The sequence below is a fragment of the Myxocyprinus asiaticus genome, chromosome 43 (assembly GCF_019703515.2).
Source record: "Myxocyprinus asiaticus isolate MX2 ecotype Aquarium Trade chromosome 43, UBuf_Myxa_2, whole genome shotgun sequence".
NCBI lineage: Eukaryota > Metazoa > Chordata > Actinopteri > Cypriniformes > Catostomidae > Myxocyprinus > Myxocyprinus asiaticus.
In genome coordinates, this window is record NC_059386.1 from 4,064,704 (window position 1) to 4,087,355 (window position 22,652).

At 38.1% G+C, this 22,652-nt stretch overlaps 1 protein-coding gene across 3 annotated transcripts in view; it reads left to right on the forward strand.

Moving 5' to 3' along the window:
* The window catches only part of LOC127433275 (peptidyl-glycine alpha-amidating monooxygenase B-like), a 339,472-nt gene that overhangs the window by 99,764 nt on the left and 217,056 nt on the right, over window positions 1-22,652 (forward strand). For all 3 annotated transcript variants that reach the window (XM_051685008.1, XM_051685009.1, XM_051685010.1), the window contains 3 exons: window positions 1,452-1,539; window positions 15,265-15,356; window positions 15,595-15,678. In XM_051685008.1, the coding sequence (XP_051540968.1) occupies window positions 1,452-1,539; window positions 15,265-15,356; window positions 15,595-15,678 (264 nt within the window). The remainder of the gene's footprint in view (window positions 1-1,451; window positions 1,540-15,264; window positions 15,357-15,594; window positions 15,679-22,652) is intronic.

Below are 22,652 nucleotides of genomic sequence, written 5' to 3' on the forward strand. Positions count from 1 at the left end.
CCATGTCTTCGTCTACTGATGAACATATTAGAAATTTTGTGGAACCATTAGAACTCCCTAAACTGACAACTGAGCAAAACAATTATCTTGATTCTGAGATAACCTTGGAGGAGCTTGACGAGGTAATTAATGCCTTACCTACAGGCAAGGCTCTGGGGCCAGATGGTTTTGCCACTGAATTTTTTTAGATCTTATGCTACAGAATTGGCTCCAATTTTGTCCAGTTTATACGGAAGCATTAAAGAATGGAAAGCTTCCCCCAACCATGACACAAGCCCGGATCAGTCTGATTCTTAAAAAGGACAAAGATCCAAGCGAGTGTAAGAGTTACCATCCAATTTCCCTGATCCAGCTAGATTAAGTCAAGTTATGACATCTCTTATACATATAGATCAGGTGGGGTTTATTTGAGGCCATAGCTCTTCTGATAACATTAGGCATTTCATCAATATCATGTGGTCAGTAGCGAATGATCAGTTTCCGGTCGCTGCCATCTCACTTGATGCCGAAAAGGCGTTTGATATGGTAGAGTGGGATTATCTTTAAGATTTTGGAAATGTATGGGTTCGGGAGTACATTTATTGTTTGGATTAAGTTACTTTATGAAAAATCAATAAAAAAAATAAAAAAAAATAGAAAAAAGTAATTTACTACATTCAGCATGAAATAAAACATTGCAGGAGTGAAGGAAGCAGTAAACTCCCAGCTCGTACGTCTTCCCCTTGGTGGATTGTGGGCGTTTAACCATTGTCGAGTGTACATCAAATGTCACTTGAAATTAGAGTGCATTGTGGGTAGGAATGAGTGAATAAAAGTAGGGAACAATTGGCTCACTCTGAATTCAGACACTCCTACAGAATAGCAGACACCCGAAATAGTGCACTATATAGTGGATAGGGGGCGGTTTCAGACACAGCGAGTGTTCCACGACCGGGGTTGGTGCCCTATGCACCAGGCTGCGTATATGCATTTAGAGAATGAAGTATAACAACTGATTAAAATAATATGAAGCAAACAATATAATGATTTTTGGAACATATTCCTTGCTATGCGGCGCGATTTTGCATAACCGCGATAGACACAAGTTAAACATTTCTAGCTGTTAACACTGCTGTATCGTCCACCCCGATGCAGAGCTGAAGCCATTTGATGGTCTTATTATAAAGGGTTTACATGTCAACAAGGTATGCAGTTTTAAGAATTTTTCATGATGTTGCCGTAATTCTATGAATTTTTAAGATCCAAGAAAAATAAACTCACAAGCACTTGGCCATGCGACAGTCAGCGCGCCTCCGCAGAATATGCTTGATGCGCTTCATCCTCGTGCAGTTGTGCAAGAGGCTCTGATTGGCAGAGTGACATTTCATGAAGTTTTGCAAGATACTTACCATTGTCATTTTGTTACAAACAATGAATACTAATGTTTAAAACTTCTTTTTTTCTCTTTTCAGTGGACTTTGTGCCCCATGCCAGTATGGACACTGCCCACCACATGCTCTTATATGGCTGCAGAACCCCTTACGCCATCAAAGGATACTGGTGAGTCTAGGAATGCACAATATATCATTGGCCAATAACCAGGACAATCAAAATATTATCGGGCAGATAGTGGAATTATTGCTGATATTTTTTCAGATAATTTGTTACTGTCTATTTGCTTGAGGCTGAGATACTCTGACTGCCTGCGGCTTCTCTCCTTCAGACAGGCAGGCTCTCATGCAGTCTCAAGGCACCTAGCGGTAGGGATTTTGATTCATCGCAATGACTTGAGTCTTTTGAACCCGTTCACCAGAAAAATTCATTCAGATTCGTTCATTGACTATTTCTGCTAATTATGCCTTTTCTCCAGTAGACGGCTTTTATGTTTTGAATGAGTAATTACATTGAACTAAAAGCACACAATGTATCATTCACTACCGGAACTGGTCTAATTATCCTTTATTAAGATTATTAGTGTGTCTTCAATTCTACTAACAGACTTTAGCACTGCAGACTGTTTAAGCATCATAAGTGCTTCCCCACAAATGAGGACAAAACACATCTATCACATTGTAAACTGCTGAGCTCAATTTTTTTCAAACTTTTCAAAAAAACAATGCTAGCCTAAAAAATTATTATGAATCTCAATAAAGTCCTTATGTTAATGTAATGTGTGGTCATTAGTTACTTTTATCCATAATTAATTCGGACCCTTTTCTTGTTGAGAGAAAAGACTTGCCGCCTCTTCTCGTTCAGCCAGTCAGCAGATGATCCTTCACGAACAAGATGCCTAATTCATACATTTCGTTCGTGAACGAGTGTACCAGTACATTCAGTTCATTCATGAATGAGACGTCTTATCCCGTTTAGACTCAAAAGACCGGCTTGACAGGTTCACTTCCTCTGAAATACAGAGTGCACAAATAACAACAACAAAAACAAACCCCCATCTTTTTAAATATTTAGAGAACAAATAAAAATGACTCGTACACCTGGATGGTTGCATGCAGGTGCTTAAAGTGGTCATGACATGAGGAATACAATTTTCCTTGATCTTTTGACATATAAGAGGTCATTGTACTATAAAAACATACTGTAAGATTCAGAACTGAAAACTTCCTTCTTAAAGGTGCTTAAAGGTAAATATTTTCATGTAATATTCACCCTTTTTTTTGCCAATGTGTGAACGGCTTGTAACGCAACTTAAAAAATGAGCCCTTCCCGGACTTCTTAGGTTGCCTATTAAATCCTGTTGACTGATTTTTATGCAAAGGGAGCGGGTCGCTTTTGCTGGGAAAATCCAAAGGATGTGACATTTATGCACGCTCCCGAGAGCCTTACCTCAGTGATTCTCTTCCGCTATTCAACAGCGACAACAAACTGCAACACTAGGTAACGTTATCTTAGAGATGGAATCCAGCAAATGGCTGGCTCCCAGCACAACACTGACTCAAAGTGCGCAAATTGTTTTAAGGGGATGGAAGTCGGCTGGAGTGCCCTCATTTCAGGAGTGGTGCTCGGAGATGGGGAGGGTGGCGGCTCTCGAAGAAGGGTCATCTAGAAAACTGGGGAATTTGGATTCGTTTGTTGGGAAATGGGGCAACTATTTGGAGTTTTTGGAGGGCTCTCTGGGAGGGGCAGTGTGATTATTATATTTTTTGTGAGTGTGTGTATATACTTGTGTGACCACAGAAATGCTTGTTGAGGGTCAGGGTGGGGTTGGGGATTGGGTGGGGTAATAGTGGGGGTTAAATGTTGATTCTGTGTATATATGTTTTTTTGCTTTTCTTTGTTTAACATTTTTAATTGATTCATACATTAATCACACAAAAAAATATCGCTGGTGGTCCTGTTGAAGTGAAACAAAATGACTTTTTGAATGCCCGCTGAATCTTGTGCGTGCCGAGTAAATTCACTACTACTCTTGTGCAAGAGCTCTAAACTACTCGCGTGCAGTCTGTCTCATGAACGCGCACAGGAGATCAACGGTCGGTCAAGTGTTTCTCTTAATAATACATTAGATTTCAGGTTGTTTCTCACCAAACCTTATCGTACTCTTTCAGAACAAGACATGAGTCGCATACAGTAATTTATTATACTTCTGAATTGTACTTTTGTGTCCTTATGAAGCTAGAAGAAGTGGTCACCATAAACTGCCATTGTATAACAACACTGAGCACAATGTTTTTTCACAATTTCTCCCTTTGTGTTAAGAAAAAGAAAGAAGAGGCTTGGGAAGCTCAGCAAGTAAAGAAGCTGACTACCATACCTGCAAGTTTGAATCCGGGGCATGCTGAGTGACTCCAGTCAAACTTCCTAAGCAACCAATTGGCCCAGTTGCTAGGGTGGGTAGAGTCATGTTGGGTTAACCCATGTTGGGTTAACCTCCTCATGGTCGCTATAATGTGGTTTTCGCTCTCGGTGGTGCACGTGGTGAGTTGTGCATGGATGCCACGAAGAATAGCGTGAAGCTTCCATACACGCTAGGTCTCCGTGGTAACACGCTCAACAAGCCACATGATAAGATGCACAGATTGACGGTCTCAGACGTGGAGGCAACTGAGATTCGTCCTCCGCCACCCGGATTGAGGCGAGTCACTACACTACCATGAGGACTTAGAGTGCATTGGGAATTGGGCATTCCAAATTGGGGAGAAAAGGGGAGAAAAAAATAAAAAGAAAGAAAGTCATATAAGGTTAAAACAACATAGGGTTTTTAAACAATGACTGAATTTGAATTTTTTGGGTGAACCTAATATTTTAAGGCATTTATTACTTTAAATCTTACTGAGGGGTGGATGCAGTCTTTGTTTATTAAAATATAAAGTTACATACGGGCGGATTAGAACTTGGAACCTCTAATATTAGTTACTAATTAGTTACCACTAAACCACCCAGTCAGATTTGTATCAACAGCGCTGATTGATGTACTTCTCCACTGACCAACAATATCTCATGACCAACAGTAGCAGATGTAGAGCTGAAGTTATCAAATTTATTATGTGAAATATTTATTTTAGAGCTTGAATTTTTCATCAAGAATGATTTTTATCAAATGGACAATTTAAAATAATATTTTACGATTGCTCCTTGTTGCTGTGCGACTTCAAATTAACGCCGTGTAAGAATCTTGCAAGATTGATGTGAGAGGGATCCCTTCTAGACACGAACTTCAGAGAAACAAGCACGATGTCATCTTGAAAATTTTGTCTCTTAACTTCCGTTCTAGCGTTTTCTATAAAGATGTCTATGGTGTTGATGTCAAAGTGTAATTAGCTAGCAAAGTGGATTTACAGGTTATAGTGTATCATGAGTATTTAAAAGTGTTCGGGGATGCCATAACAACTGGAAGCATACAGGGAGATTTTAAAACAAGAGTACATAAATCCACAAGATCCTACCTTCACGCTGTGTACGTACGCATACTGATGTCTCTGTGCTCATGAAACTCCAAGAGACAACACAAAGTCATTAAAAATATCTCGACAACTCTGGCCATCTCGCGTCATTCACCCATCACGCTAATGTGAGCAGATTTGTTTTGTGTTAAACACATACACACAAATATATATGTGAACATGTAGCTAAGTTGTATTTTATATTCTGTTTATAACAATTTTAATCATATTTAAGCCTTTTAAAAATGTGGGGTGACAAATACATTTTAAAAAGTACAAATGTAATTTCCTTTAATGTTATGAACTTGCATGTGAAATAATACGAGTTTTAACTGTTTGAAATTTCATGTCAACTACACATTTTAACAAATTATTACCAAGCTGAAACCTAAAAATGACACGTATAACAATTAAATGCTGCCAGGTAAAATGTACCTCTGTGTTTCTCGGTAAACATTTACAGTAACAGTAAAATACCTCACAAGCATTTTCACATAGTAGTGGGGTGGTGTAGACTCAAACCATCAACTCTTGGTAAAAAAAAAACAAAACACTTTCTGTGCTCCCACACATAATCCATTTTGATCGACTCTTCTCAGTAGCTTTAATGCAAACCAGAAATTAAGAGACAAAACAATGAGGTTATTTTCTGATTCAATTTGACTTGTGAGAGATGTAAGGCTTCTGAAGCTCCAGGGATCAACGGGGGCTTGAAAATAGGGCAATCATCCCAAACCCAAAATGCTTTAAAACAGTCAAAGACACCATGCATTTCTCATCTGCAGGCTCACTGCAGTGGAATGATAGATTGTTGGGGCTTTACATGGGGGAAAAAATATTTGGATTCACTACCAATCTCAATAACAGTCAAAAGAGATATTTTACCGGGCATATAATTCAGTTTTGGGTCTTGAATACATTTCTTTCAGGTAAAATGGCAGATGTATGGGGAGTAATAACACTGTTTTACATTAGCCACTTTATGTGATGTCTGGTGTGGGAGCCAATTTGGTATTAAAAAGAAAATAAAGGGAAATGGGAGAAATTAGTGATGTCATAACTGTTATTGGGAAGACTTCATCATCATGTCAAATTGCAATAAATAGGAGTCCAAGCAGTGAAGCCCTGCTGATTTGAATGTGTGCTCTTCTTATTGTTTTTAAATAGCCATAACCCAATTAAGCCAATATTATTGTTACTAGAAATCTGAATAAGATTGAATAAGCTAGTATACGCCTGTATTAAAGGAATAGTTGAACCCAAAATTAAACATCTGTCATAATTACGTCATTCCAAACCTGTTTGACTTTCTATAAAATTTTCTGTAGAATTACTTCAAATACAGCGTAATAAATGATATGAGAGAGCATTTCTTATATTTCCAGAAGGAAATGACCATGCACTTCTTCGTTTATTTGGAATATGTTAGTCAGTCTTACATTTGTCTGCCGTTTTTTTTCTGCCAATGCTTTACTCCCTTCCAGAAGGTGGTAAATGTGTGTTTTCATATTGCAAAAGTTCAAAAGAACTTGCCTGTCTCGGACTTCTGGTATGGCATAAGGACTCTATGGCAGTGTAGAGCGAGAGCTCCCAGACAGGTCTGTTATACTCCCCTAATTTAACTTAATTTTACACATTGAAATTAATTTGCAAATATGGAGGGAGAGAAGCAACGAAAGGCTAGAGGCAAATTACCCCAGAGACCCGAGAAAAATTAAAGACAAGCTGCGGAAAAAGACTATGACGACAACGCTGGTGAGCACGAGGTCACGGACACCCTACAAACTAGCATCGGTGCTATACACGCTGAGATAAATGCTATCTGATCAGACGTGAAGATGGAACTAAACAACTTTCACGAAATCCTCTCCAGAGATATAAAAAATGACTTGGCAAACTTTAGAACAGACATCAACCTTAAACTGAACGAAATTGCCAAAGATTTGAAAAATACGATGGGTAGAGTGGAGGAAGCCGAACAGTGGGTGGCAGACTTGGAAGAATGGAGTACTGAAGCTAAAGAAGTGAAATGTCAAGCCCTTGACATCCAACAAAAAATTAAATCAAAACTGACAGATCTCGAAACACGGTCACGACAAAACAATATACGCATATATGGAATTCCGGAGGAGGCCGAAGCAGACAACATACAGGAATTGTCCCTCCCTGATACTGAACTTTGGATCCAGAGCTGCCATAGGGCGTTCGGACCCAAGCGGCCATCAAATGCTGTAATCTGTATGAAACAAAGAGATGTACAGTTTCTCCTGGCTCAGCTAATTATTGCTAATGTGATCACACCCACCAGCAGAGCGCACTATTCATACAGTAATGTGCTGAGGCGATCAATGCAAATGGTAAACGCCCCTACAATGCCTTAAAAAGCATCAAGTTCATCATCAGATCCATTCACTTTCCTGCGCATTTGGAAGATGGCACGCTACACAGGTGAGGAAGCTGTACAGATGGTCCTGGATAGTGATGAAGAGTTATGCATTTTGAAGAGCGACTTGATCCAGCTGAGGATACAATTTCGGATGAGTAAGTCTTTACTTAAATTAGTTGACATGCTATTTTATATAAACATGTACATATTTTACTAGTTGGACTATTTCCAGACTTGCCAGCCAGTATTCAAAGTATTGAAATTTGAAATATGTCCTAATAGGCAAGTTTTACTTACATTTTAAATGTTGTTTCTGCTAAAGCAGGTATTTAAGTTGTATGCTGTATGATATAAATATGATATGTAATATGATATAAAAATAATGATGAAGTAATGATGCTGAAAATTCAGCTTTGATCACAGGAATAAATTGCATTTTACAATATATTCAAATAGAAAACAGTTATTTTAAATTGTAAAAATATTTCACAATATCACTGTTTTTGCTGTATTTTGGATCAAATAAATGCAGCCTTGGTGAGCAGAAGAGACTTCTTTTAAAAACATTTAAAAGTCATACCAATCTAAAACTTTTAAACGGTAGTGTAGGTCTAAAGTTTTTAAGTCTTTATGTAAAGAAAATGTATAGTCAGATTACTTCTTTTAACTTAAACTTGATTTTGTGAATAAGCTACAAACAATAAATTCAATCATTAAGTCTCCTCACATTCATTCTCTCTCAGGGGAGGGGTCTTTGTCTCCTCAGGTGTGAATCAGATCAATATTCATGATTATCCACGCCTCCTCGCATATGGCCTTTCTAACACTAAAAGTGTCTTACAAAAGTTAAATGACTATATTGTTTTGTATGAATGAGTGATCAGGATGGTTTTCACATCATTTTGTAGCACAAACTCTAGGCTACAAGATACAGTTCTCAAAAGTCTTGTGAACAAATGTTTAGTATGTGCTATATGGCCTTATTTCAGTGACTTAATTTGTTTTTTCAAAAACCACGCATAAACGTTATTTTCTCAAAAATACAAACATGTACATACATGTTGCTCACATATTGTTGTAGCCCAGTTTGTGCTGAATACAGTGTTATCTTATTCAGATCTTATTAAGACTTTAGCCATTAATATGTTTTTAAGCAACTGAAAAAAGCACAAATATCAAGGCATGTCAAAACTTCTCCAGGGCCCAAAACACCCTCAGACCCCAGAGGGTTAAAAGAAACTTCGATTATGGAAGTCGTTGTTTAGTTTGATTGTACATTTCTTATTTTCATGTTCTGTGTTAATTATGTTATAATGTTAAAGGTCACTTGGGGTTTACAATGTGAAAGTGTATCTGGTGATAAATGTTCCAACAAGAATATAGAATAATTACACTTAATGTTAACGGGTTACAAAATCCTATCAAACGAGGTAAGCTCATAGCCAAGATGAAAAGAGAGAACCAACAGATAATTTTCTGGCAGGAAACTCACCTGGTACAAACTGAGCATAATAAACTGAAAAGGTTAGGATTTAAAAACACATTTTACTCATCTTATACTAAAGGACATGCTAGAGGAGTTGCAATATTGATATCAAATAAGGTGACTTTCCAGGTCTCCAGCCAGATTGCTGATAAAGAAGGATGTTCTATTCTGGTGAAAGGGATCCTTGATTCTAGGGAAGTAACATTTACTTAATGTTTACAGGCCACCAGGACAGGATAAATTACTAATTAAGAAAATATTTGATATAATAGCTTCAGAAGTTTCGGGCATTCTTATTTGCGGAGGGGACTGGAATGTACATCTGCATCCCACCCTAGACTCTACGAATCCAACAAAAAGGATTAATTCTGAGACGCTGTATGTAAGAAAAATGCTTAAGGGAATTGGCATGATTGACATATGGAGGGAACTCCACCCAACCGTGAGGCAGTTTACCTTCTTCTCCCATCCTTATGTGGTCTACTCAAGGGTTGACTATTTGTTTCTGTTTTTATGCGATATAGGAACTAGAGATGTATCCAATCACGCGGGAGTGTATTTAAGACTTCATTTGGATGTTCAATCTAAGAGCACCATCTGGAGACTGAATACTAGTCTTCTAAATGATCGTCAATGTGAAGAATATATTGAAAAAGAAATTAAAAAATTATATGGAATTTAATAATAATGAGGATATATCACCAAGTGTTCTATGGGATGCTGCAAAAGCGGTGCTGAGAGGAATGCTTTTAAAGTGGTCCTCAAGAAAAAAAGAAAGAAAAACAGACACTATTGACCAATTTAACGAACACACTAAAAATGCTGGAACAAAAACATATGGAATTAAATGATCCCCAAATACTAGAACAAATAAAAGCAACAAAACAAAAAGTAAAGAAGATACTTGACAACCAAGTGGAGATTAAACTCAAATATATTAAACAGAGTTATTACGAGAATGGGCCTAGTTCTAAAAAATGTTAGCATGGAAACTGCGTAAACAAACTGAAAGTTCAATCTTCAAAATCAGAGACCCCGAAACCGATGTAATGTGTTATAAACCAGAAGACATACAACGGTCTTTTGAAAAATACTATAAGAAATTATACTCTCAACCTGAAGCAGCGGAATATTCAGTCATTGAAAGTTTCCTGGAATCTCTAGATTTACCATCGTTAGGTGTGGAACAAAACAAATTGGTTACACAAGAAATCACAGAAGCAGAAATTGATGGCACTATATCAAGACTAAAAACAAATAAAGTACTGGGAGGAGATGGGTATCCAGCAGAGTGGTATAAAACATTTAAGGAATTACTGAAACCTATGCTCTTAAAATGTTTCAACCATGTTCTTAAGTGGGGGGACCCCAATATCTTGGAAACAAGCTATTATATCTGTGTTCCTAAAAGTTGGAAAAGATAAGACGGAATGCAGCTTCTACAGACCTATTTTTGTCTTAAATATAGATTACAGATTATGTGCTTCAATAATGGCAAAAAGATCATTCCAAATCTCTGGCAATTAGCCTTGACGCAGAAAAGGCTTTCAACTCAGTGCGATGGGAATTTATGTATCTGGTATTACAACATTTTGGCTTTAATGATGAGGTTATAGGAAGTCTTAAACCTCTATATCACTTACCAACTGCCCAGATCAAAATAAATGGTAATGTCTCCAGCTCAATTACTCTGGAACCGGGATGCTGCCAGGGATGCCCCTTAAGTCCCGCACTCTTTGCGTTATTTATAGAGCCACTTGCTCAAGCAATTAGAGGAGACGCAGAAATAACAGGAATTGCATTTAAAGAAACAGATCATAAAATATGTCTGAATCAGAATCAGAATGAGCTTTATTGCCAAGTATGCTTACACATACAAGGAATTTGTCTTGGTGACAGGAGCTTCCAGTACACAACAATACAAAACAGCAACAAGACTTTTAAAAAATAATTAAAAATTGAATAAAAAATAAATATTGAAAAGAAAATAAAGTATATATAGAATACACAATAGACAAATATATATATATATATATATATATATATATATATATATATATATATATATATATATATATATATATATATATATACACACATACACATACACATACATATGTATGTATATATGCATATACAGCTCTGGAAAAAAAACACAAATTATCCACAAATTATCAGTTTCTATTTATTTATGATTTATAGGTGTGTGTTTCAATCTCTCACTCTCACTGACACACACACACACACACTTCCCCACTTTTGACACAACCTTACTTTGACTGAGAAACAAACATAATAAATGAGAGTATCAATAAATTACCTGCAGTGTTCCAGCACAGTCTCCAACCTCTTCAGTTTATTGAGTTCAGCTGCTGTTGGCATGTTGATGTTGCTTGCATGTAGGGCCAGTGCATCTCTCAATGGTTCTTGATTTCTTTGAACATGCTTTATCATTTCCAGGGTGCTGTTCCATCTAGTTGACACCTCCTGTGTGAGTGACTCTTTCTTTTGAAGATGTGCAACTTGCTGCTGTTCGAGCTCGGCTGCGTTTGCTGGGCTATGCTTGAAATGGCCCACGACCTTCCTGCATTTTGCCAAGGCGCTGTCAAACGGGCTGTTCTGGAGCGAAACTGTGATAGCTCGGTGGAGGCTGTGTGCAGTGCAAGGCATATGCTTGAACGGGATCTGCCTGGCCGCTGCAATCATGTTGCGTGCACTATCAGTGGTCAGTGTGCTAATTTTGAGTTCAATGTTCCACTGTCTGGCTACTTGCAGAAAGTGCTCAGCGCAAACGTCAGCATAGTGCCTCTCGTCTGTCTTCATAACGGTCAAAGCGTGCAACCGAAGTTTCCAGTGTGTGTCAAAATAATGTGCTGTGACCCCCAGGTAGCTATGGTTACTGAGGGAAGTCCAGTAGTCTCCGGTGAGCGCAACCGTGTTTGTCTGTCTCAGCGCCTCCTCAACTTTAGCTTTCTCCTCTTCATAGACGTTGTGAATCTTGCTTGTAACGGTGGCTCTCGAAGGTAGTTCATATGTATAATCTTAGATGCGATGCGAATAATTTCAAGTAGACCCTCGTCCTCCACTGTATTAACTGGCCTACATGCTGTAGCCACCCATTTAGCTATCGCTGTGGTGAGTCTATTGCTTGTGGAGTTGTGCATCCGTCTCCGCTGCAAACTATCTAGTGTGTTCTGCCTTTGGCGAGGGGGAGGAGAGCTCTCTGCATCAGTTGTATGCTTTGCCATCAAGTGATATTTTAAACTTGATGTGCTGTGGTGATAACTTAATTCACATCGACAATAAATGCAGACAACTTTTGTCTTGTCGACAGAACCATCAGACATCGTTTTGTATATGAATTTTCCGTTCAGAAGACCTTTTTCTTTCTCCATTTCTGTTTGCTGCTGCATCCTTTACTGTCTATGGCTGCATCTCCATTTCTCCAACTACGGTCCAAACCAGACAGATATTGAAGTGCAGAGGACAGACTCAGTGACTGCTGAGTAGAACTGTATCAGCAGCACCTGTGGCAGGTTGAACTTCCTCAACTGGCGAAGGAAGTACAACCTCTGCTGGGCCTCAATGTGGGTCTCCCACTTCTGGTCCTGTGAGATGGTAGTGCCCAGGAACCTGAATGACTCCTGCTGCCACAGTGCTGTTTAGAATGGTGAGGGGGAACAGTGTTGGGGTGTTCCTCCTAAAGTCCACAATTATCTCCACCTTTTTGAGCATGTTCAGCTCAAGGTTGTTTTGACTGCACCAGACAGCCAGCTGTTTAACCTCCCTTCTGTATGCAGACTCATCATCATCTTGGATGAGGCTGATGACAGTGGTGTCGTCTGCAAACTTCAGGAGCTTGGCAGAGGGGTCCTTGGCGATGCAGTCATTGGTGTAGAGGGAGAAGAGTAGTGGGGAGAGCACACATCCCTGGGGGCACCAGTACTGACAGTTAGACGTGGGAACAAAGAGTTGGTGTAATTTATTCCGGAGAATAGCTGGGATGATGGTGTTGAAAGCCGAACTGAAATCCACCAAAAAGGTCCTTGCATATGTCCCTGGTCTATCCAGATGTTGCAGGATATGATGCAATCCCAAGTTGACTGCATCAACCACAGACCTGTTGGCTCGATAAGCAAATTGAAGGGGATCTAGAAAGGGTCCAGTGGTGTCCTTCAGGTGGGCCAACACCAGTCTTTCAAATGACTTCATGGCCACAGACGTCAGGGCAACAGGTCTGTAGTCATTAATTCCTGTGATTTTGGGTTTCTTTGGGACAGGAATGATGATTGAGTGTTTGAAGCAGCATGGGACTTCACACTGTTCCAGTGATCTATTGAAAATCAGTGTGAAGATGGGGGCCAGCTGGTTAGCACAGGATCTAAGACATGCAGGTGAAACGCCATCTGGGCCTAAAGCTTTCATTGTCTATTGTTTCCGAAAGTCACGACACACATCAGCTTTACAGATCTTAAGTGCAGGTTGAGTAGCAGGAGGGGGGAGGAGGAGGGGGGAGGAGGGGGGTTGCAGGAGGTGTTGGTGTTTGTGTGAAGTGAAGGTCAGAGCGGGTGTGGGGTGTGAGATTGGGCCTTTCAAATCTACAGTAGAACACATTCAGGTCGTCAGCCAGTTGTTGGTCCACCACAGGGTTGGGGGTAGGAGTCCTGTACTTTGTAAGTTGTTTCATGTCACTCCACACTGATTTAGGGTCATTAGCTGAAAACTTGTTTTTCAGCTTCTCAGAGTATCTTCTTTTAGCCACTCTGATTTCCTTATTCAGTGTGTTCCTGGCCTGATTTTATCCCCACCTCTGTAAGCATCCTCTTTGGCCTGATGAAGCTGCCTGAGCTCTGCTGTAAACCATGGTTTGTCATTGTTAAATGTTAAATAAGTCCTAGTAGGGATGCACATATCCTCACAGAAACTGATATATGATGTAACAGTATCTGTGAGCTTGTCCAGATTGGTGTCTGCAGCCTCAAAAACACTCCAATCAGTGCAGTCAAAACAGGCTTGTAGTTCCAGCTCTGCTTCATTGGTCCATCTCTTTACAGTCCTTACTACAGGCTTAGCAGATTTTAGTTTCTGTCTGTAGTTTGGAAGAAGATGAACCAATGAACCAATTTCTATAGATATTTACAGCTTAGGAATCACTTTAATAGAAATATTAAAAGTAATGAAGACACTGAAATGAGTCTCATCAGTGTTTTTTATTGATGTGTATAAGGGCTGTATCCACAAGAAACTGACAAGAATCCTCAAGTATACAATCCTCCAAGAACCATTCGACCTTATATATTAAAGATAATGGGAGGAGGAGGCGAACATAAATCTAACAGAAGAAGGATGGTTAAACATATGTAAAACACAGTCTACCACCTCCAGTTCGGGTCTATGGAGAGAATTCTCATGGAAAAATTTAATTCGATATTTTATTACTCCAAAAAGAAAACATTTACAGAATGGTAGACCGGAATCTGCACACTGCTGGAGATGATGTAACAACTCAATGGCTGATTACTTTCACATATTTTGGAACTGTCCAGCAATCCAGTCCTGTTGGCTAGAGGTAGTCACAGAAATAGAATCAATACTGGGTTTTGAGATTGATCACAACTTTGGCACTATATATTTAGGAAATATACCAACTGAATTTACTGCCCAGGACAAGTACCTTCTTAAAGTATTACTGGTAGCTTGTAAAAAAGCAATAACTAAGAAATGGCTGGATGAGGAACCACCAACAAAAGACGAGTGGCTAACGATTGTAAAGGATATGTATGATATGGAGACACTGACCTCTTCTTTAAGACTAAGTATGGATAAAATTTACAAGTACTGGTTGAAATGGCTAATACATACTGAACCTGTTACAGACTCGAAATGACCTATACTTAATACTCACTTGGTGGTTTCTGTTTTGGCTTGCCATATTTCATTTCATTTTATTTCATTTTATTATATGCCTCACTTTCTTTTTGGGACTATTGGGAAAGTAACCTCTAACACGAAGATAACTACTAAGGACATAATAATTGTATGTGATACCCCTGGCGACCTGTCTGTTCAGTTCTTCTGCTTGTGTGTTCCACAAAAAAAAAAAAAAAAGAAAAAAAAAAGAACTTCCACTGCAATGTTGTCAGAGTGTCAAGAATGTTTCAAGAATTATTGAAAGGTGGAAATTGGATTTGTACTTGTATGTAGAATGTCATGCTCATAGTAACAAAGAACAGGTTTGTCTGTAAACTATCTTTGCTGTACTTTTTGCAATCATAGTGTTTTTGACAGTGTTATTATTCCATATATAAGGTTATTAGAGCGGGCATGCAAATATGTATATGTTGGCAAAAATAAACTTCCTCTAGGCTGTGAGAGAGCAGCACTGTTGCAAAATAATCACATGATCAGTGTTTGAGCTTTGAAGTTATAAGAGAAGGCACTCCATTGCAAACAGGTGTTACTTATGATAATAATTTCTGATTTAGTATTGTATGTTTGTTTGTTGAATCTCTCAGGAATTGTGGGACGGAGCTGGGGACCTGTCATGATCAAGCCAAGATCTTGTATGCCTGGGCCAGGAATGCCCCTCCAACCAAACTACCCAAAGGTGCACATCTTCCCCTAAGTCATCTCTATTTGTCTCTCTCTCTTTCTCTCTTTTTTTTGTCAAACTCTCCTTTTTTCATTTAGTCTATATTTCCATGCTCAAAACAGCAAAATAATTTTAACTTGTTAGTTTAGCCTGTGTTGTAATCTGCAGTCTTATAATCTACTAAATTTAAGAGCATCTACATTTTCCTCTTCTCTTTCTTTTCTGGAACACACTATTTTGCACCCTTTTTCAGATGTTGGCTTTAAAGTTGGAGGAGACACCAAAATTGCCTACTTTGTGCTGCAAATTCACTATGGTGATGTCAGACATTTTAGAGGTAAGCATCAATATACACAACAGGACAGCAGATTCAGAGCTAAAGAAAAAGTGTGGTGATGACATGAGCCAAACTTGACCTGCTGATCAGAAATTGACAGACACTTTGAAATGCTTCTTTGTTTTTACATGGCCTATTTAGTGATCAAAAATTTAAAGTTTATCTGACAATTTGGACAGAAATGATTTCTTGAGGTTATCATTTGATTTTCTTTGTATTCCAGGCCTGGAAAAATCATGGAAATTTCTATAGTAAATATATCTTATGAAATATGACATATGGAAACCTGGGGCCATATGCACTGTATAAAACTTCTCAGAAATGCTCCTTAGAATAGAGCTGTTCAGGTTGTAGTCCAAAAAGCTGGAAGAGAATTTGCCATAGGTTCCCTTAGGATTTATTTATGGGTTTTAATAATGGGGGTTTTCAGCTTGTGTGTAAAATAATTTATGTGGTAAACATTACTTGACGATACATGGATGTTTTGTTCTTCAAGATAAATTACACACTGTCATACCTCAAACGTAAATTGTGAAGCCGTATTGAATTGTATACTTTTCTTTAAATGCTCATGAAACCCCACCAAAAATTTGGTTTTGAGATGTGAACAGATATGTACAGGTTGCACAAAACAAAGATTGCCCTCATTATATACATTATTTTCATTTTATTGAGCCATTTCGTTCTTCCAGATTCAAAACGATAGTTGAAGCAACATAATAAAAATAAGGTATATGCATAAATGTTTGATAGGACAGCGCACATTTACGTCACTAGATTCTGAAAGTTTTTCCACATTATTCATGAGAAGGAACGCTTCCATCCAATCACACCACTGCCTCATGCACGAGCACGCATTAATGCCTCAGCGGAGAATTCAGACTCATGGATATAACCACTGTTCTGCAGATGCGAGACTTAAACAGCACAAGGGGAACAGACATGAGAGTGAACTTTTACACTAAACACCATAGTCAGATCGAAATCACTCCACAAAACACACACCAGTCCATAACCAGACCAGCGCAAGCATTTCTTGGCTGCTGCTGTGCTAGTTGTGCTCCAAACACACTGTTTATGAGGGAGGGCTGTTACGAGTGCTGATTCCATTGTTTCTTGTGTGTCGGATAATGGACAAGATAAGATTGAAATCACACATCAGAATGAACCACAGTTCACTCCATAACCGCACTGAAACGAGCACGTTTGTTGTCCGGCTACTGTCGCCCTTTAAACATGAGGCAGCGGTTTATTTCAAAAAGCTGTTCTGTTTAGATGGCAACAGTCGGATCTTTTCGCCACGTGTCTGATCATAAATAGGATAACACGATGGCTTGTTCAAAAACAGAGGACAATGATGAAAACTCAGTCATGTCAGCTCTATTTTTGATTCACTTCACATCAAGTTTCCTGGATTTACATCTGTTGTTTACCGGTGTTACAATGGAGTTGAAATACTGGATAACTTTACGCAGACATGGTTAGTATGCGATTTTATCCCAGTAGACTCAAAACTTATGCTTAAGTATTGTGGCTATACTTTTAAAAAGAGTGTGTGTGTGTGTGTTTTGAGTATCGAACCTGTTTACTTTCATTGTATGTGCCTTACTGCACACAATTTGTTTCTTTAGAAAAAGAGGGATGTGTTGAAATTAGAAATATTGTCAATAGAGTTTAACTTGTATTAAACCCGAAACACTCCTTGTAAGAAGACAGTAAATATGAATGTGTTGGAAACTCTCAGAGAAGACCAGGAGACTCGGGTAAAGCTTCAGCAGGATTCTTTATTGAAGAAGATAAGGAGCATCAGTCTACACATCAGAACGTGCAGTCATCAAGTTTGACATACAGTGCTTTGTATTTTATAGGCATTCAGTGGGGAGTTCTTATTCATATTGGCCTTACACACAGGGGTGAAACAGATGTGAAAAAATGTACCCTCGACTGTGAGCTCACAAATAGACCTGATAGTATCCCCAGACTGCTTGAGGGGTTCACACCTAGGCATTGCATTCATGATACTCAAAGTGATTAAATAAAAAAACAATGGAAACCAGTCAAAGAATAGGACTGAGCCATCAAGAACCAAAGGCAAAAATGCGATAGACCTAGCTAAACTAGGTTGGTTTTGTGACTCTTTTTTTAAAAAAAAAACACACGGTGGCTTCAAAAGTCACGTTTGAGGTATTACTGGGTGTAATTTATTTTGTAGAACGAAACGTCCATGTATCGTAAGTAATGTTTACAACAGACCTTATTTTACTCCGAAATGTAAAAACCCCATTATAAAAAACCCATAGGAAAATCCAGAGGGAACCCATGGCGAAATAGACTTCCTGGTTTGCCTACAAATTGACATCAAGGCTGAACACCTCTGTTGTTTTAAGCTTTGACTTAATTGTCAAAAAATTCTCAGCAAAAAGTAGTACCTGTATAAAAGTAGGAGCTTTTTTATAAAGAAGCTAAAAGTAACTTTCAGCAAAGTCTAAGGCTGATTCTTATGTGCTGACTGAGGTGACACTTAAAGGGTTAGTTCACCCAAAAATGAAAATTCTCTCATCATTTGCTCACCTTCATGCCATCCCAGGTGTGTATGACTTTCTTTCTTCTGCTGAACACTTTTGAAGAAAAATAGAAAAAATATCTTGGCTCAGTAGGTCCTTAAAATGCAAGTGGATGGTTATCCAACTTTTGAAGCTCCAAAAAGAACAGTCAGTCACCATAAACGTCATCCGTACGACTCCACTGGTAAAATTAATATCTTCTATAGTGGAACAATCTCTTTTGTTGTGGAAAAGATGAATATTTAAGGACTTTTTAACTATAAATCATCACTTCCGGTCAGCAGCAGTACGCGCGTGTGACGTAATCATGTTTGCATGTTCATGTGAGAACAGCCACACGTGCGATACACCCGGATGAGCAGCGCTGTTTACAACTGAGTAGGAGGAACACTGTACGGAAGCTTTGTTGGTTTAGATCTGTATTTGTATCTTTTTGTTTACTTGCAATGGTAGATGTCTCAACCCAGAGAAAAATGTGAGATTACATCCATAACGTCAACGCAAATACGCTACACGAGACCGCATACTGCTGCTGACCGGTTAAAAAAGTACTTAAATATTGATCTTTTTCACAGCAAAAGTGATCGTTTTGCTTTAGAAGACATTAATTTAACCAGTGGAGTCACATGGATGATGTTTATTCAGACTGTCTGTTCTTTTTGGAGATTCAAAGGTCTGATCACCATCCACTTGCATTTTAAGGACCTTCTGAGCTGAGATATTCTATTTTTCTTCAAATGTGTTCTGCTGAAGGAAGAAAGTCATACACATCTGGGATGGCATGAGGGTGAGTAAATGATGAGAGAATTTACATTTTTGGGTGAACTATCCCATTAAGTGTTGTGAAGTAAGGACTACAGTAATGTCTTCCCAAAATGGTGGCCCTCAACCCCTGAATCAGCCAGTAGTGAGCCTGCAGGGGTATGAGTGGCATGACACCCATTCATGATTTAATACAACACATTTTAAAATAATATTTTGATAATAGGTGATTTTCTGTTGATTTATTTTTTTTATTTAATGAAAAAGCCAAAAAAAAAAAAAAAAAAGATTATTCAGTATTTTTTTTAAACATTATTCCACATGTTATCCAGTGTTCTCCAAGTAATGTGCAAATTGAAGGCTGCAAAAAATCTAAATATATAAGTGTGCTGTATACATTGTGTGCAGAAAAATGTTGCAATATAAGTTACATATGCTTTTCACATTTTCAAAACAAAATAACAAGCGTTTGTCCATAGTTTTGATGCAGGATAATTTAAATCACTAAATTAAATAAAGTCTTTGTTATAATCCCATTACAGTTACTGTTCAAATTATGACATGTTACATGTAAGATTTCAGTTAAACACGGTTCCATTTAGAGGTAAATTTGACAGTCAACATATCAACACAATTTTATCAAAATCAATATTTTAGTCAAAATTATTGTGGTCCCTTTCTTTGTTGTTGCACTTTGTTTGGTTAACAAGCATGTATGCACACTCACTCCATGAAGTAGGCCTGTTTGAAGTAATAATGACTTGCTGTTAGGACAAGTTGTTTTGCCAAATGGAGATGGAAACTTGCATGACTTTGAATTTATAATATTTACAGATAAGAATAAATCAGTAAAATGTAAATTATGAGCTGGGGTTAAACATGAAACCAATAATGTTTTTATATAAACAAGTTTTTAAAATAATGGGTCAGAAGTCAATGAAATGGCATCATTTTATAATTATAAAAAAACGTAGTCTACTTAGTTTTGAGAAGTTTTTAATTTTGTAAATAAATGTTTTAATGCGTAAATAATTTGGCTTCGGAAATTATTTCTCAATTAATATCAAAACAAGAGGAAAGGGGAATTACTACAAGGGGTGCAACAAGTCATAATTGTAGCATAAACAAGACGTAAAACAGACTTTGGACAGTCAACATTCTCAGTAAAAGGTGTACAGTTATGGAATAATTTACCAATAGAAATTAAAAGACAAGCAGAATTGAAAAGATTCAATAAAACTATAATAAAAAAATAAATAAAATAAAAAATGGCTTAAACAGAGCCAATTTTGTGAACATTGATGGTTTTATTTAGTGTTTATACAATTGGTTATTTTGCATGTATTTATATTGTCTATTGTCTACTATATATTGTATTATTGTATTTCATATTTTATGATTGTTTGCTGTTTGTTAGATTTCTTACATTTTTAGAAAAAGCCTAGCCAGGGACAGGTGCTGCAAATTAGATATTAGCTAGAAGCATGTATATAGAGCATCTGGTGCTCAAAACTTGTGCAGCAATGTTATTCTGTATTGTCCCTGTCAAATAAACCAGTAAATAAAATAAAATCTCTCAAGTGCATTAAAGAGCAGATGGAGTCATGAAGGAACTCCCCACACAAAATGATGAGCTTCTGTAAAAAAAAAAATCTGTAGAGTGCTGGTTTGGGCTGTTTTTTTTTAATTGTATTTATTTTTTATGCAGCTCTGTATACAAATTTTTCTCAATTTTTCAAATGTCTTTTTTTTTATTATTATTTATTTATTTTCAGAAAAACACATTTTCTGTCATATTAGTTCAACATATTCTTTCTTTGTTGGAGATTGCATTTTCTTTCTCCATTGCGCAGTCATGGTGCTTCTCCTAAATTGTCTTTAGGCCCGCAGTGAGCAATCCAAAGGTGACTTTGGCAAGGAACACAAAACTCCATAAGATGTTAGTAAATAGAAAAAAAAAAATAACCTTGGGAGAAACCAGGCTCAGCTAGGGTAGCCAGTTCCCCTCTGGCTATACAGCATGAATATAACGCCAATATTAGTTATCTGGTTTGTACATGTCATGGTTTTAATTAGTAAATTAAGTAGATGTTGTTGGCCATTGTTTAAACTAAAGGATTTTGTATGAACTGTAAGATTAACGACTAAGTGTCTTTGAAGTCCATCCTGAACTAACTGCGGAAGTGCACATAAATGCATTGTCCTTTGTTATTTGGCTGATGAAGGCTATATTTAGCATTAATTTATTGTCTATTTATTACATTTAAAGAGAGTGTAGTCCATTCTATGACCAAGATGATGCAAGCAGAGGTCAGTGAGGTGTATCGCAGTCCGGCTGGAAGCTTGTGGCAGTTCATCTCGGTGAAGTCCATCCCAGGTCCGAGGTTCAGGCAGTGGGCACTGAAGTATCCCTTGTCTTAGGGTTGGGATTGGCAGTAGTTCATTCTCTGTGATGTCCATCATAGACTTAAGTGATGCAGGCGGTGATCATCGAAGCACCCCTTGCTGTCTGGCTGGCACAAGCTGCAGTTTGTACTCATCACTCAGTGACACATTGTGGCGGAAGTGTGCTGAGTGTTACCAGAGCCTTTCAGATCCAGCTTCGAGACAGGAAAACAGACAGTTTTATATATTATATTATATATTTATATATTATTTTTATATATTAATATTAGCTTAGATGCCATTCAATTTAAAGCACAGTTTTAGAATATGAGAAATGTTTCCGGTTCCGGCAGACCTGACTAATACAGCATAACTACGGGTTGAGGTATAAATTAGGTTTATGTCTGGCTGAAGAGATGAGTCTTTAGTCTAAACTTAAACTAAGAGAGTATGTCTGAGTCCTGAACAATGATAAGAATACTATTTCATAGTTTAGGAGCCAAATAGGAAAAGGATCTGCCTCCTTCCAGCTTCAATCAGGTGAAACTAAAAACAGTTCTCACAAAATTCCACCAGCATGTTCACTGTGCAACCAAAGGGGAAAACACCTTAGACCATGTCTACACAAACATCCGTGGGACGTATAAGGCCACTACCCGCCCTCACCTGGGACAGTCTGATTATATCTCACTATTGCTGACCCTTGCTTACAAACGGCTCCTGAGTAAATCCAAGCCTATTGCCAAACAAATAAAAGTGTGGCCAGAGGGAGCTATTTGGTAATGCAGGACTCCTTTGACCATACAGACTGGGGCATGTTCAGAACAGCTGCAAAATATGGGGACTGTGTGGACTTGGAGGAATATACTTCTTCTGTCATAAGCTACATAGTTAAATGTGCAGATGATGTCACAATTTCAGAGTGTATTACCATTCAACTTATCCAAAAACCATGGTTGAATTCTGAGGTCAATGCCCTACTGAGAACTTGCAATGCTGCGTTTAAATCTGGCGATAGAGTGGCACTCAGAGTAGTCAGGAATTACTTAAACAGTGGCATCAGGAGAGCTAAAGCAGCCTATGCCTTGAATATTCAGAAACATTTGGGGGACAGTGACCCAAGGCAGATGTGGCAAGGCATACAGATCATCACAGGCTAAAAAATAAATAATAACAGGATTGATCATCGGAATGTGTCCCTGCCTGATGTCCTGAATTAATTTAGCAATTGGTTCAAGGCACTCAACACAAAACCAGCAGTGA